Genomic DNA, 15,901 nt, shown 5'->3' on the forward strand with positions numbered 1-15,901 from the left:
TTATTATTTATGTTCGAGGAACTGTTTAATTGCTGTTGATTGATTTGATTGGCGTTAAAAACTGTATTTTTCTTTTTTTTTTAGCTGTTGATTATCTACATCGTAACTGTATCATTATGTAAACTTTGTACCTTGCATGCAGAGCGACGAAATTCACAAAATCTTAAGGGATTAATAATTGAATGTAAAATTTCTTATTGAAAATTAGATATGTTCAGGAAGTTAACAAATAAACGAAGTTATTCTTTCAATGTTCATGCTTTATAAGTCATAGGGCTCATGCATCCAATGTACGCATTTAAACGTGGATTTTTCTATCATGCAATCTGTAAAGTTGAGTGGTCAATGTATAGCTCTTCAACCCCCAATTTTTACCTCATTCAACTCGTTACTTTCACCTTATTCACTCAGTCCACTTTAGTAGAAGGGAGCTTGTCATGTCATTGGGAACTATAGGTGTAGAGACTGATTCTCTCATTCACTTATTAGACCGTGCATTGTCTACTGTGGGAGCACGTGTTACAAGATGTATTGAAGTAAACCACAGGACGTCCATATCCCTGTATATGCTCTGTGCACCCGTGTATCCGATATAGGCAGAACTTTTCTCCCCCTTGGACCAACCCATATACATTGTAGATGCAAGTAGTGGGCACACAATGTCAAAGGCAGTGCCCTGTATCGATCGATCATGCACCTAATATGTGCACGGGCTGGGCTAGCCTTGTTTGCTCAGTGGAAAACACGTGTTGATATTAGCCGAAAAAGGACAGTAGACGCCATTTTGGAATGCCAGATACCGACGCACATTTAGCATGCATAGGGTCATTCCTTTCCCTCTGCGGTGTAGTTGGAGTTGCTATGTGATTCAAGACATGCATGTTCGTATAGTTTACCATGGGGGAAAACCACTCTTCAGTAAAGCGTTGATTCTTCCCTGCAATATAATTATATATTCAATGTTTGTAGAGAAGATGATTTGATAATGTCTATTGACATACTTTGTCAGTGAAATATGTCGATTGACTATTTTCTTGCTCAAAATACACAAAGTGGAAATTGACCTTTCTTTAGTACAATTTTGTTTGTGTTAAAATATAGTGAATGATTAAACGAAGTTATTCACATTTACATTTTATTTCTCATTGGTCCTTCATTTGTGAAGATGAAATACTGGAAACGTAAATCGTACTTCAGAAACAAAATTTAATGTCTTATTGGACTTGATAAGCGGCGTCAGTCTTCATGTTTTTGCTGATTTTTGTATCTTGACACAGAAGGCGTGGGAGAGCCAAAGAGTGAAGGCGGTGAGCTCTCTCCCTCCGAGCGGGAGCGGGCCGAGCGAGTGCGGGCGGACGCGGTGAAAGCCGCTGGAAGTCAGGTGCCAGGCGAACTGTACACGGGCAAATGCAAATGGTTCAGCCTGTCGAAGTGCTACGGTTTCATCACGCCGGACGATGGGACGGGAGACGTGTTCGTACACCAGGTAAGGAGCCCCCGAGCCTCCCCATCCCCCGAGCCTCCCCATCCCCGTTCGCTGTACCCCCGACCACAACACATTCACACACCACGGTCTAAACCCCAATCCATCAACGTGTACTCACTCCGGCTGGACCGTGTGTGTGTGTATGCGCAGCCCGGCTACGGCTTTTGATGTGAGCAGTCAGCAGTGCCGTGGCTCTCAAAAAACAAAAGACAACAACCTGCCAGATATTCATATCATTATGTAGAAGGAAGGGAAGGAAGCGGGTTTCATCTCACAGTTTTACTTGCAAGGTGGAAATGTACACATATTTGAATAACGAATAGCATGCACTCAAAACGGTGGCCTTACCCCTAAATTAAGTCATCTGGAATGGGATGAGATTGTAATTACGCATAGTCTAACATAGTTAACTGGTTCTCTGGCTATGCGTTCAATGTTAAAAACCATCTCACGCTCGTTCGTAAATCATTAATGTTTGTGATGTATGATGAGAAAGTTATCTTCGTAAAGTGTGTAACGGAATGCCCTAAGTATACTAATTATTGCAGCGTACGAAAGTGGTGAGAAATTAGAGATACGACATTATTATAATCATATCTTCAAAATTTTCTCAGTGCTTGCAGTGATATGCAGACTGCAATAATACATGTATTACCTTCTAGTTTGATGTGATGAGATGTCGCTCACGTGGCCTTCAATTTCGTATATAGAGATAAATCTCATGGTGCAAAGACCGAAATAATACTGCAATACCTGCTCGTATACAAATATATTTTAAGTGCAAGGGAACAGTAATTGGGAAAAAAGATGGTATGAGATCACTTGCCCATTATCTCCACCTTCTGATGGTAGAAATGCAACATTGGAAGATATCTCTCTCAATAATAAGCCTCAAAGACAGTGACGCCAAGTATTATGTGGACTATTAAAAGTAACGATTTATCAACAGGTGGTTATCCCATTTCAGTCTGGTGTGTAATAAGACGGGTCAAAGTATTTTTAGAGAAGAAAACTTTGTAGATCTGCAGATAACCATGGAAATATTATATACGAATTAATGTTTTCATGTCATGATGCGCTTTGACCTGTTTCTCCTCAAAACATTACGGACTGACAAATATTAGGACGTGGATGATACTTGAATGATTTTGCTGAGTCTGATGAGAAAACAGAAGGCACTACTATATCATAATAAAACTTTTAGTCTCTATATACGTTTTCTTCAGAGAAAAGATGATTTGTTGAAATCAGGTATGCACGTTGCAAAGATGTGCCCCTTCGAATAGAGCGTGGTCGTTTTCTCAAGTAGTAATGTGAAAAGTAGAACGAAGGATACAAAGCGAGCTTCCACGAAAAATAAAACAAACGACTCATCCCACAAAAGACAAAATAAGATAACAGATGAATTCCACCCGCACCATGATAATATAATATTTTGTTGATATATCGATTGATTATGAGGTTGCATAGTCGTTCACAAAAAGATAAATTCGTTGCGCAAATCACGATACCGCTTTGCCACTCTGACCCGATGATTTCCAGATTTATATTTTCTTCACATGTGCAGTTAGAAACCAAAATAAACCGATATACTGACATACTCATTTTTTTTTATTTGCAATTCAATTATATACTTTGTTCCCATCAAACGAAAGGTAATAACATGACATAAAAAAGTATACATTTGACAAAATACTTATATCGTATAACAATTTGTAAGTACTACAATTCATAAAGTTTGGTACGAAATAATATGTACGAATAATAATGAATACATAATAACATTACTTTGCCACGATGATTTCATGCATATACGTAGGCCTATACAACTAGGTTTGTTCCCGACCCCCAAACAGCTTGCTCAGGACTTGACGAACAACGCAACAACATAATGTGTATAACATTCCTAGTATTGGTCGAAATATATGTGATATTCTCGAAACAGACAGGGTTCGGGGTGGATATAATTATATTCCATTCATAAATTCGAATAAATTAGTAAACTCGTCTCTTCTGAATTAGGGATGCATTCTATGGTGGTAAAACAACATCAACATGCAACCAAAACACCAATGATATTTCGGAGGCTGAATAATGGTCGAAACGGAATAGGCATGAATATATCAACAAAAAGGCATACAAAAAATAATCTGCATACCTGTTAAGGTCATTTACCGATGGCATGGTAAAGAAAAAAAACCGAGAGAGAACTTGATTGGTTTCCCAGAAAGCTCAAGGTTATGGAAATGAGAGGGCCATTTATTTTTTTTTTCTGAAAGGGAGCGGGCTGACCTCCCATACTGACCAAAAAGGCCAAGGAATATGGCTCACTGAAAACGCGCAACCCGCCTAAAAATAACTCGCCTTTTTCCCGATCGAATCCAAGCCAATTGATGTGTATTTGTGAATTAGCAAAAATGTAGTGTTTAGAAGTTGTGTGACGCAATAAAGTCGCTGAATGTGTTGTATGTGGCGCGGATCTTGGCCTACAAGGTCGACACGCATGCGTAATGTTGTCTGCAGCACATGGGAATCGCCATGTGGTGGCGCTTTGTCACCGCCATTTGATTCATTGTCTGATGAATGTTTTTGTTTTGTACATACCATCAAACAATGCTCGCTTTGTAAAGTTCCATAGACATGCGTCAATACCTAACTGTATGTGACTAATTGATTGAAAGGCAAAACGCTTTCGGAAATATCATTAGACTGATATAGGGCCCTATGTGCTGATAGATTCCCAAAACCTTGTAAGCCGAATGGGCTTAAAACATACGCCACTTTTCAGATGTATACGGCGCGCCCTGTATATATACAAAAATAGAATGACAAATAGCAATATGATTCACACAAATACAAAACTACGGCATAAACAAGAGAAATAAACTTAAATACATTTCTGTTACATATACTGTACGACCATACATCGAGGGTAAAACAAATTGGAAGAGAGGAGAGTAACTATAAAGAATATTTAGAGATTGACTGATTAATTAATATTATTTCTGCATTTCTTTTTCGTACATAAAAAACCCCCAAAAACCATTTGAACAAACTGAATAAGTACAATATTGTTTGAATCTAACAGTTGAAACAGGTTGTTGATTAATTCAAGTATACGACATAACTCCTTAATAATATTGTATGAAGACGAGGTGTTATTTCATGCATTATTTACCATTTGCAGATGAAACAAAAACCCAGCTTTAGTACTCCAAAATAGTTCTAAAATGTGAGTTAGGGATACAAACAAAAATGGATATGAAACAAAATGATAATGCTCATCATAATGTTTGCTTCATAAAATGACGGATACTTTTATCTTAATTTGAGTGTCATATACAATACGTCTTGAACAATGCGTTGAATCACAGTGCTTTTGACGAACCGTATTACATCAAGGTGTCGATGAATTGAATTGGATGATCAGTAATTGGAGCGGGAAAAATAAACTATTTACCATGGTCATTAGCAGGACAGTACTAGCTGATGGCATCGCATGCATAATAGTTTACATCACGGAATTATGTCTGAACGCGTCTGAACTCAAGTCCACTCGCTGTGCTGTTCGACCAAAGAGTTATCAACTCCCTGGTTAGACCTTGAATCGCAGTTCATAATGTAGGACCCTGTAGCCAGTGGATTCGCGTATATCTTAGGAAGGCAAAAGGGAAAATAAAACTATTTGACTTGGTATATGGTGACATTGGTCAGTTATTGAAATCATCAAATCCGCGTGTTGCCATGCTATGTTCAGTTTAGCGTATAGGCCTATACACATGCGACCACGAAATGCTAATCACGTACTTACTCAAACTTTACATCATGCGTACTCGATCGATGAAATGAAAAACGCGATCACTTTATTCGTAGATTAAACGCGATCACTTTATTCGTAGATTTTCATTATCATGCCTCCCCCGACAGGTGCCAGAAGCATTATTTGCATGTACACATTGTATTTTGCTCCCCTGCCATTACAATGGTATGAATAATAATGCGCTTATTTGTGATACAATGTATACCTATGCTAAAAGATCTTCATCAACGCTCAGATAGGAACCAATTATTAAGCATAATCAAATGTCGTACTATCAGCTGTCCCAGAAATAAGTATAAAACTGTCCATCAGAATGGTAGATGGCGTCTTCAGGTCATCCATGTGCAAGTGCGATCGCCGAAGCTGTTATCGTGACTACCGTCATCACTGTCAACACCATCGACAATACTGACTCCATCACCAACCATCGTCAAGAACATCAGATTCAACACCACTGCTACCTCAATTTTTCCTACAAGGAAAATCCAACAACTCTCCAATTTATCTACCAATATCAAGAGCACCAGCAGTCAGCAATAACACGATCACGAACACCTATCATACCACCACCATTACTCTCAACACCACCTTCACCCCCATCAACAACACCTACCCCATCGCTGCCATTACAAACCATCGTCCACCACCGCTACCACAACTTCTCCCACAGGAAAATCCGGCTCTGCAATTTATCCACCAATAATATCAAGAGCACCAGCAGCCAACAAAAACACGGTCACCAACCTCCATACCACCAGCATCACCCTCAACAATATCAACTCCATCACTATCATCGTCGAGCATCATCAACACCAACTCCAATATACTGTCATCACAAACCATCCTCGACAACATCGACGCCAAGACTACCATTACCGACCACCACCAACGACATCGACTCTTGCAGTACCACCAACAATACTTACACTGCCATCACTAACCACCACCAACTGTAAACGTCATCTCCAACAACGACCGCTTCCACAATTTCTCCGACCTTGGCAGGAACACCAAAACAAGCATTAGGAGCTCCAATACCAAGACAATGTACCACCACCTGCACCAAAATCACCCCCACCATCACCACCACCACCACCAACATCAATGATCACACCACCAGTGCCACCACCGTCACCCACATCTGCCTCCACGCCCATCACCTCATGGACAACTGCCACTCCCGATTCTGCTATCCGTAACCCCATTCCTGGACCTACAACGTTAAAGGCGAACTCCAGTGCATTCGAAAGTTTGAAAAGAATTACATGTAGTAAAATTTCATTAGGACAACAATATACATCTGATAAAAATAGAATGAAAAATGATGAAGTTACGACATTTTGAAGTTTTGCTAATTTTCACAGGAAGCAGTTCTTGACCAGTGAATATGAATATGCAAATAGTGGAGTGATGATGTCATCCCCTCACAACTTGCCAAAGAGTTTTACGTAAGATTTTGAAATTTCCAATTTTTTTTCTATTCAGATGCAATAACACCCCAGTCTCAAAACCTTATTAAATTTTACTAATCATTATTCTGAAGTGATTCAACCAGGAATAACATCATGTTTTACACTAAGTATCTTCAATAACAGAAATATCAAATTTTCATCTTTTTTTTTTGTGGAAACGATCAATGGAAATCGTGAGGTGATGAGATCAGCTCACTCATTTGCATACTCATATCAACTGCTCAAGAACTGTCCTGCAGAAATTTACGAAACTTCACAATTTCATAACTATCCTATTTTTAAAAAAATCAAATTCTGATCATTTTTTTTTTATTGTTGTACTCGTGGGATTTTACTCTTTCTTGTCAGACTAACTTACATGATGTATATCTGGACTGGAATTCCTCTTTAATTTTAGGTCCTTGCCCCATTCTACGTCACCATGCCAATTTGCTGTCCCCTCACTCATCGGATCATTATGCAGGGGCAACTCGGCCAATCACCTCTTCTGGATATACCATAATCATGATCCTCTCATTATGAAGTCATCATAATCAACGGGTTTAGATTACTAGGATGTTCCTCCCATAGCAGTTTCCAATTAGCACTTGCATCACTTCGAAAGACATTAAGTGTCGGTAGACATCAGAGAAGAGAGAGAGAGAAAGAGAGAGAGAGAGAGAGCTAGAGAGGGATGGGGGGGGGGGGAGGGAGAGAGAGGCGGGGTTAATGGTGTCCGCGATGAAGATATTTCTGGTTTATTTCAAATCAAACAGATTATTTTCAGTATAATAATGTATTTAACATGTTTTGGTAGTTTCCTCATTTGCCTTAGCTGCGTCGCCTGCGTTTTGATTGGTGTCGGTGATTGTGGGTGTAAGGATGGAAGATATATTGGAAAGTGTATGTTATCCCGCATTAAAGGCGATTTAAAAAGGATGTGCAATCCATCCCTTGGGATCACGTGACATAAAATAACTAATACAGTTATTCTGGATCAGTTAAAGTTCATGAGCACAACTGTGAAAGTTTAATCAAATTCGGATAAAAGTGAGGAAAGTTATGAAATAATGAAGTTTTGTTAATTTTTTTTTTTTGCAAAACAGTTTTCGAACAGTCGATATGAATATGCAAGTGAGTGAGCTGAATATGTCATCACTTCACAATTTTCCATTGATCGAGCACATTGTACAAAAGATGTTTTTTTTTTCTGCTATAAAAGTTTAAAACATAATGGTATTCCTGGCTGAGACCGGAGCATAATTGTGTCCCCCCCCCCCCCCCAATTTCTAGATATTGTGTACAAACCATATTATGTCGTTATAATAGACAATAACATCATCAACTCATTAATTTACATATTCATATTGAGAGTTTGAGAATCTATTTTTTTTTTTTTGGGGGGGGATTTGCGATACTTCACAATTTCACAACAACTTTAAGAAGTAAATTGTCTCTGTTGTGCTTATAAGGTTTACTCTGTCTTATCAGACTTATAGGACTCTTTTAACTGGTCTGGTATCCCCTTTTACGTATTACAATTTTCGACTCGTATGGGTGCATTGCTGCGTATTATGGTAAAACCACTTGCTCGCTTGATCATTGCCCAGTGCTCCTAAAACTCCCTGTTGGGCGAAATTTGTTGCAACGTTATCCAAGTCACATTGTCAGCTTCAACAGAAAAAATAATATTCAGTTTTATTATGCTGGTGAGAATCATAACATATTGTTTTGTTTATTGCATTCGTTTCGTCTTTTGCGATGTGAATAAACTTTTGCATTTAATGTAATTTCGTAAGCAGTTCCAGAGACAGTATAATAATGCATAAAATATAATAAACCAGTGACAGTTGGTAAATCATTTCTGGAAGGTGGTAGACCAAGCTAACTGTATGTGTATGTGTTTGTTTATGTGTTTGTGTACATGTACTTACATACAACTTGTAGATTCATTTGTGGGGTATACAGAGAACCCCACAAATCAATGTGTGTACGATTTAAGGTAAATGTGCGTGTGTGTGTGCGCGCGCGCGCGCGTGTGTGTGTGTGTGTAGTATGGTGTGTGTTTGTCTAAATGAATGCGATGCAAACTTCTGATCCTGTCGTGGATAATTCATTGACTTGGAAATGTTATTCTACTCAAGAATTAAAGTTGCACATTGGTTTGTGAAGCAGCACATTAGTTTGGCTTTCCCTTTGCTGGATGTGCCAATGAAATTTTGCTGTATGAAAGACACTTTTTGGTCAGTTATTTGAGAGGGAGTGACAAGAATATGACCATAGATTCTTGGTATTTTTTTTTCTTAATACGGTAGTAAAGTACGCTAACAGACAAGAGTGCGACATTGCAAATGTAATAATGATGCGGTAACAAAATGTCTGATGTAGGGACTACATTCATTATTAATTCTGTGCACGTATAGCGGTTGGACGGTAAATTAAGTATCAACAAAAAGCTGAGAGTCAAGTTATTGATATCAGTATAATCATTCATGTCCTCCCTCATGTTCCACCGTACTTTCACAATATGTAGTCCCACGTATTTATATTTGCGTTGTTCAACTTTGGCCCTGGATAGCAGGGGTAATTCATGGAAATCTGGCATTTTGTTTTTTTCTGACAGAGTGAGATTCCAATGCCTGTGGAGAATATGTAAATGGGAAGCCTGCACAATGCCTTTGAGTATCTGACAACGAAGAGCGTTTTGGAGAACCATCTGCTAGTGTCGATGTAACGGGTACATAGGCCTTTACAATATTTTTGTGCACGTGCATATAATAGGCTAAAGTAGGCCTATGCGTATTTTTTTAAATTATACGTCACATAATGTGTGTGCTTGTCGCTACACGTGGTAGTAGAATCTTATTATCTAACGGGGATAGCAGTGTCATACCAAGCTTTGTCGACGACAGGAACTAAATTGAACGAAATTCCTTACACGGTGTTGTGAGTTTAGTAAAATTGCTTGTGCTGGGCAATACCACGCGTGAATGCATGATATTGAGCACGACCCCAAATCGTCATTGGCAAATGCCTGCAATGCTTGTAAAGACGTGTGGAAACCGTGGAACTTGCACAGATGCTATTCCCTTGTACACACTCCAGCTCTGAGAGGCCCTTGAGCACCCAAAATACCATCACGACCCGTGTTCGCCGCATCCCCCGCCGTTTGCCCGACACACTTGTCACGATTTTCCCTGCGTTCCTTGATGAAAGTTTGCAAGCGCACATTCTTCCGTGCCCGCCTTCGGTGCTGGCTTGACCATAGAGTCACCCAAACTAACCACAATTGTCATTTTAGGCACTGGCAGTTCGTCGTGATACTGTAATTAGGTTGTCCTTTCCCCCATTACACGAACTATTTTCTCAGTCCCACGCGTTCAAATCTCTGATGGTATGGTATACAGAGCATGTGGTTCCTGGAGACGATGTCATGCTATCAGCTATAGATATCATTTTCTAGTATACGACGAAGAGATTGTATTCAACTTCAAATGAAATCAATCTGATTGACTGAATTCGCATACCGAAACACGCCCAAGTCGCAGTGATACGTGTGAATCTTTTGTCAACCACCTGAAGATAAAGCCAACAAGAGCGAGTAGGCGTAAATAAGGCGATTAGATGAGAAGAGAATTTCAAAAGTGCTATGCCTACCTATGCTGTCCGTGGATAATTTGCCTCGTCACCAGCAGCCAGTGTAGCAGTAGTGACAGTGGAGATGCAGTCATTAACAGTTACACCTCCTTGGTCGTTACATGCTATGGCAGCATGTTGCTATTTGCCAACAAACATTGTCATCTCATTGGGAATGTTAATGGAGTGATGAATGAAGTTTGGATAATAATGGCAAGTTAATCATCCCCCATTTTGTCTTTTGAATTGGAGTTAGTCCTACTCCGTCGAAAAGTGGCACAAAATCTGCGTACGAACTATTCATTCGTAACAAATGAATATCAGCGCTCTTAATCGCATCTGTAAAATGATGGACGTGGGGTGACGAAATAGTAGAAGGAAGTTTGAATGCAATACTGTGATATCGATATCGGATTGTAATGTGATAAGACTATGCTTTGTCGTGTGAGATTGAAAGATATGTATTTCCCTTTACGCTTTATGTTTATACATGTACATCTTGTACATTTATTTGACAGCGAAAAGCTTTGCGGGAGAACAATTGACAATATGGACATTCAGAATAATCATATAGGTCGTATTTCCACATAAACAAGGTCCTGAAAATATCGTTTCCAGTTTCGACGATCTTGCTTAAGTGTTGAAGATGTCCTGACACGTGATACAAGTTATATTTATCATTCCGTTCTCATCACATGGGCGTATAAAAAAGAATTCATCAAAAGATCAATCCCACTAACAATGTCATCAACTGGCAACTCTCCCATTTCTTTGTGCAAAAATATAAATCTAATTTTTGTCTTATTACAGACCTTTCCACTTTGAAGTCAACATTGCTGTATGTTATTGCCACAAAACCAAAACTGATGCTGAAGACACAATGTTGTTATGATGGGGAGAACTTTGATTAGTGCAGGTCATTGGAGGACTTCTGCATGACGTATACCATCTCACCTAATTTGCAAATGCGCTGCTGCTGTTATCTGCAATGTTGTATGAAAACACTTGAAACTTTACGCGATTCCTTTGGATAAAATTCTTATTAGTCTGTCAGTTTTTGTTTTTAAGGTGTTTATTGAAGTAATGGTGTGGAGTTACACTTCACGTTTGCGAGAATACATTTTGGAGATTTTAACCCCACCCCGCAAAAAGAATACTCAAAAGAGTGTGCCAGATGCACGGCAGAGTCAAGATCTAAACGTTTTCATGGAAATATACTGAAATCAGTGACGTTACATTTTATGAAACAAATATCACGCCACTAATCTGACCATCATACGCAAGCAAATAAAAATTTCTGTCGCCGAACAGATTTCTCGATCTATCAATACGCTGTAGTATTAGGAATTAAGCAGATATGATTTTTTTTTTCTGTAATAATCTTTATCGTAAAGAGTTTCATTTTGTATGCTGAACATCACGAGAAGTTAGAGGTGAAGACACCGAAAAACATTGTTATATCGTCAAATAAAAATACAACCAAACAAACAACCAAACAACCAAGCATACATCAAAACAAACCTTTCTAAGTCCTGCCAATGACCAGCTGCGATTGAATACTAGTAGGTATCAAGTACAGCAAAAGGGTTAACGAACAATACTGCCTTTATATGAAGATGCTACTTTATATACAGCTTATAACAACAACAACAACAATAATAATAACACAAACAACAACAAACGAATATATTATACGAATTTTGAGTCACGACGCGCTCTGTGTAACCATGGTGTAATTTCAGACACGTGTAATTTCCGTTCATCTTCCTCTCTGCCAAAATGCAACAACTCGTTGACTCTGCTGGTGTTATTGTCAGCAGTGTACTGTTTACCTATATTCACTATTACTAAAAAGAGAAGAAGAAAGAGATGTGAATACAAAGAGAGATAGATCAATACAAAGAGAGCCAGGAGGATATGATAATATATACTGTGGATAATCCATGTTTCTTTTTGCATGAGGAAGCCTTGTACACTTAATGGTTGAGATGGGTAAAAAAAAGGGCAGGGGGTGGGGCAACGAACGAAGAAAGAGGAAGAGTTCGCGATTGGCCCTCTGCATAAATTGACCTCGGGAGGTATTTCATAAAGTTTTAATTCAATTTGCGGTCAGGAGTGACCGAGATCCCATTCAGGAGAGCGTGTCCTGAGGTGACCATTGATCGTATTTGCTCATAATGTAATAAAGAAAGAGAGAGAAAAAAATACAATAACAAAAGTGCTTGCAATTCGCGGTTTTATTCAGATTCGCTTCACACAATAGTGCATTCCTCGAGATTCTGCGGGAACTGAGCGTCAACGTCCGCACGTGCTTCGTTTATACGTTCGCGCGCTTTTTAACCAACATCATTCTCATATTTTGCTTATGAAAAAACGTGTGAACACAATGAGCAACGATTATCACTGCATCTGCACAGGGCACATAGTATCATGCAAGAAGTTTGGGTGCATTATGAGCCACTTCCACTTTAGCTCTGTGAATTCATATCAGTTTTCACTGCACAATCTGCGCATGAGCGAAATGAATGTCGTCTGTCTTTCTTTTCACTAAGTTGAAGGATGGGAGGGCCAAATTCTCACGTTTGTCCAGTTCACCGTTGTGTCCAGTGCTCGGTCACGTTTGTAAGAGGGAGAAGAATTGCGCTTCTATCTCTTTGAAAAAAATACATAAAAAATGTGGAGTAGACCATCTTTACTGACGGCTTTCATTGCAGCTGAGATCATCGTAAGTTTTAAAACAAAACATTTTGGAAACTTCCTTGCTGTTAGTATTGGGATTGGTGATTTAGAATTTATATTGTCATCTTATATTAACTATTCTTTAATTATTTTAGGAAGGGAACCAAACCATTAGGCCCTACTGCAATTCTTTTGTTAAAACAGCTCATAAGCTAATGTATTGAAGTGAACAAGGTACAGTTCTCTTACGGCGCTTGCCAACGTAGATATACAAAATTAAAGGCTACGATTCCAGATCTTATTCAAGTTTACCGGTAGTCATTCTGTGTGACACATTTAGGCTTGTATATATGTACTGCTTGCTCTCGAGAACAGAAGGCAATAAATCGACTTTTTGGGCGACAGGTTTATTCAATCGATGAAAGCAGACACAGAGAAATCATTTAACTGCCCCCCCCCAAAAAAAAAAAAGAAAAAAAGAAAAAAAAAGAAAATGGCTGTATTTGGGCCACTTATCTAGAGAGTGTTCTGCTTTTATTTCGCTCTTGTGAGATCATTCTTTTATCACTTGTTTATGATTGAAAGTTTCTATACTAGGTCCAGAATGACCATCAACCAACAAAATAGTTTGAATGTGATTGATCGGATATCACCGACATCAAAAAAAAAAAAAAATCGTAACAAGGATTAGTATCAGCTGGTCGAATGCATTTAGGAAGCCCTATGATAAGGTCTCACCTTTAACGCGCGATTATCATACGGACCTTGGAAGAGGCATGCAGATCATGATCCAAAAATTTTGTGGATGAGTGATGAGCAGAATATAGTGGGAAAATTTAGTTGAGCAAAAGAAGAGAAAATGAAGCTCTGCAATGACAACAGTGAATAAGGAGACGGAAATGTGGAGCCGGGGAGTGGGATGTAATGAATACTTCTCCTTGAAATAGAACATAAGTTCCCTTTGCGTCTAAGTTGGCGGGAAAACAACATGTTCTTGCCAAATTTGGGTGAATTCCCCTACTTCATCTCATTCGTATATAGGCATACACATATTTGCATGTATACACGGTGTGCAAGTGCATGATTATATACATGTAAATATAGTATCATTATCTCACTGACGTCCTTTTCTGATTTAATTCTATAACCAATACAATACTTTTCCCGTCGAACTTGATAAAATAAATGTGCGTCAAAATTAATTAAAGATTTTAAATACGCAAATGTAATAATACATGAAATAGTAAGCTATGCTTACAATAAGATTGTCCTGCGCCAAATACTGTTGTTGCAGAAGAAGAAAAAAAAGAGTAGAAGAACAAAAGAAGAAGAAGAAAGGGTTGATAAGGAAGAGCACAAAGGAGCAGATGGGGTGGTTATGGGGAAAGGGTAAAGATGAAAACGAAAGAGAGGAAATTGCAAGTTCATATGCTTCTTTGTCAAACGTCAAATCGTTCATGTTTAATGTCGCGGGAACCAAGCGTGTGTGCACATTATCACCTATCAGCGACCCGCGATCACTGAGGGGAAAATAAAATGTTCAAAATGTCGTGACCGCGAGAGCAGCCCCCATCACCAGGCCCGATTGTTGCCGACCAGCGATCTCTTCGTCCCTGCATGGTATTCATGTTAAATGTCATGAAATGCGGATAGCAGGGGGAGAAAAAACAACAACCCAGAGAGATATAGGACGTATAAAGAAAGAATGAGAAAGAGGGGCAGCCGTTAAAGAGAACCAGCAGCAGTTATGTCCCAATGTGGTTTATTGCCTTTCTGCTCCTGACTGACACGTCACTGCAAGAAGAACGTTCTCCAGCGCACCACAATCATATATTATTATGACGTCGCTCTCCTCAGTGGATGACTCACAGTGGTTTTCTGAAATACCACTAAATAACAATTTTCTCGTTGTTTGCATACCGAATCTCCATTATTAATCCATCAAATCTTCCCCCACTGAACTGAAGAGAACCATTGTGATTCGATCAACCCACGAGACAATAAACATGAGGTAAGGACAACACACTGTAAAGAGAATGACCCCTGACCTCAATGTATCGACGATGAATATGTTACGAAGTTCATTGGGATGGAATGTACTTGTATTCACGCAGTACAGTGTGCTTTAAACATTTCGACGCAAATTCGCTTAACCTTTAATGTTGTCTTTTGGATCAATGATGAAAGACATGACAAAATGACGTCATGGGATTGCGCATCTCACCGCAAACTTTAAAGGCATTATTTACCATTTGCAGACGAAACAAAATTCCAGCTTTAGTGCTTCAAAAAACTGTAGTTCTAAAATCTGAGTTACAAGAAATAGAAACAACCAATGTAAAAATTTGAATCGGTATAATCGATGTTAAGTATTGTTAAATAACAAAATGTGAACAATAGTTATAATAAAAATCTTTCTACACTAAACCGTCGGCAGTTATGGTTTATTCGAAAAAAACAGTGATATCTCCTCATATTTTCATATTCACGGTAGGATGTTTTGTGAAACTGACCTACACATATGCATCAAATGTGATATCTTGAACATTTTGTAAATCACTGCTCCCAACGGTAAACAGTATACCTTTAAAGTGCTGTTCCACGCCATGTTCAAGTTAACTTCAGTAATTAAAATGAATCAAACAGGTGAAGTTCTATCGAAATCGGTCTTGAAAGAAGAATTTATGGATTTCCTTTTAAAAGTTTCACATGTTTTCGCCAAAATCGGTCGCAACCACCCACACACACATACGCACATTAATTTGGGAGAGGGGATGTTGTCACCACATCACAACTCGCCCATTTCACTAGTTACAACAATCATGGGTT

At 38.8% G+C, this 15,901-nt stretch overlaps 1 protein-coding gene across 1 annotated transcript in view; it reads left to right on the forward strand.

The window, feature by feature from the left end:
* Positions 1-1,277: 1,277 nt before the first annotated feature.
* Positions 1,278-15,901, forward strand: part of LOC139711163 (uncharacterized) — a gene marked incomplete at its 5' end in the record, with an annotated part of 30,811 nt that continues 16,187 nt past the window's right edge. The window contains one exon of the mRNA XM_071623079.1: positions 1,278-1,486. Within this exon, the coding sequence (XP_071479180.1) occupies positions 1,278-1,486 (209 nt within the window). The remainder of the gene's footprint in view (positions 1,487-15,901) is intronic.

The sequence above is a fragment of the Diadema antillarum genome, unplaced genomic scaffold, assembly GCF_040938485.1.
Source record: "Diadema antillarum isolate AM-2024a unplaced genomic scaffold, OU_Dant_1.0 seq00001621_RagTag, whole genome shotgun sequence".
NCBI classification, from domain to species: Eukaryota; Metazoa; Echinodermata; class Echinoidea; order Diadematoida; family Diadematidae; genus Diadema; species Diadema antillarum.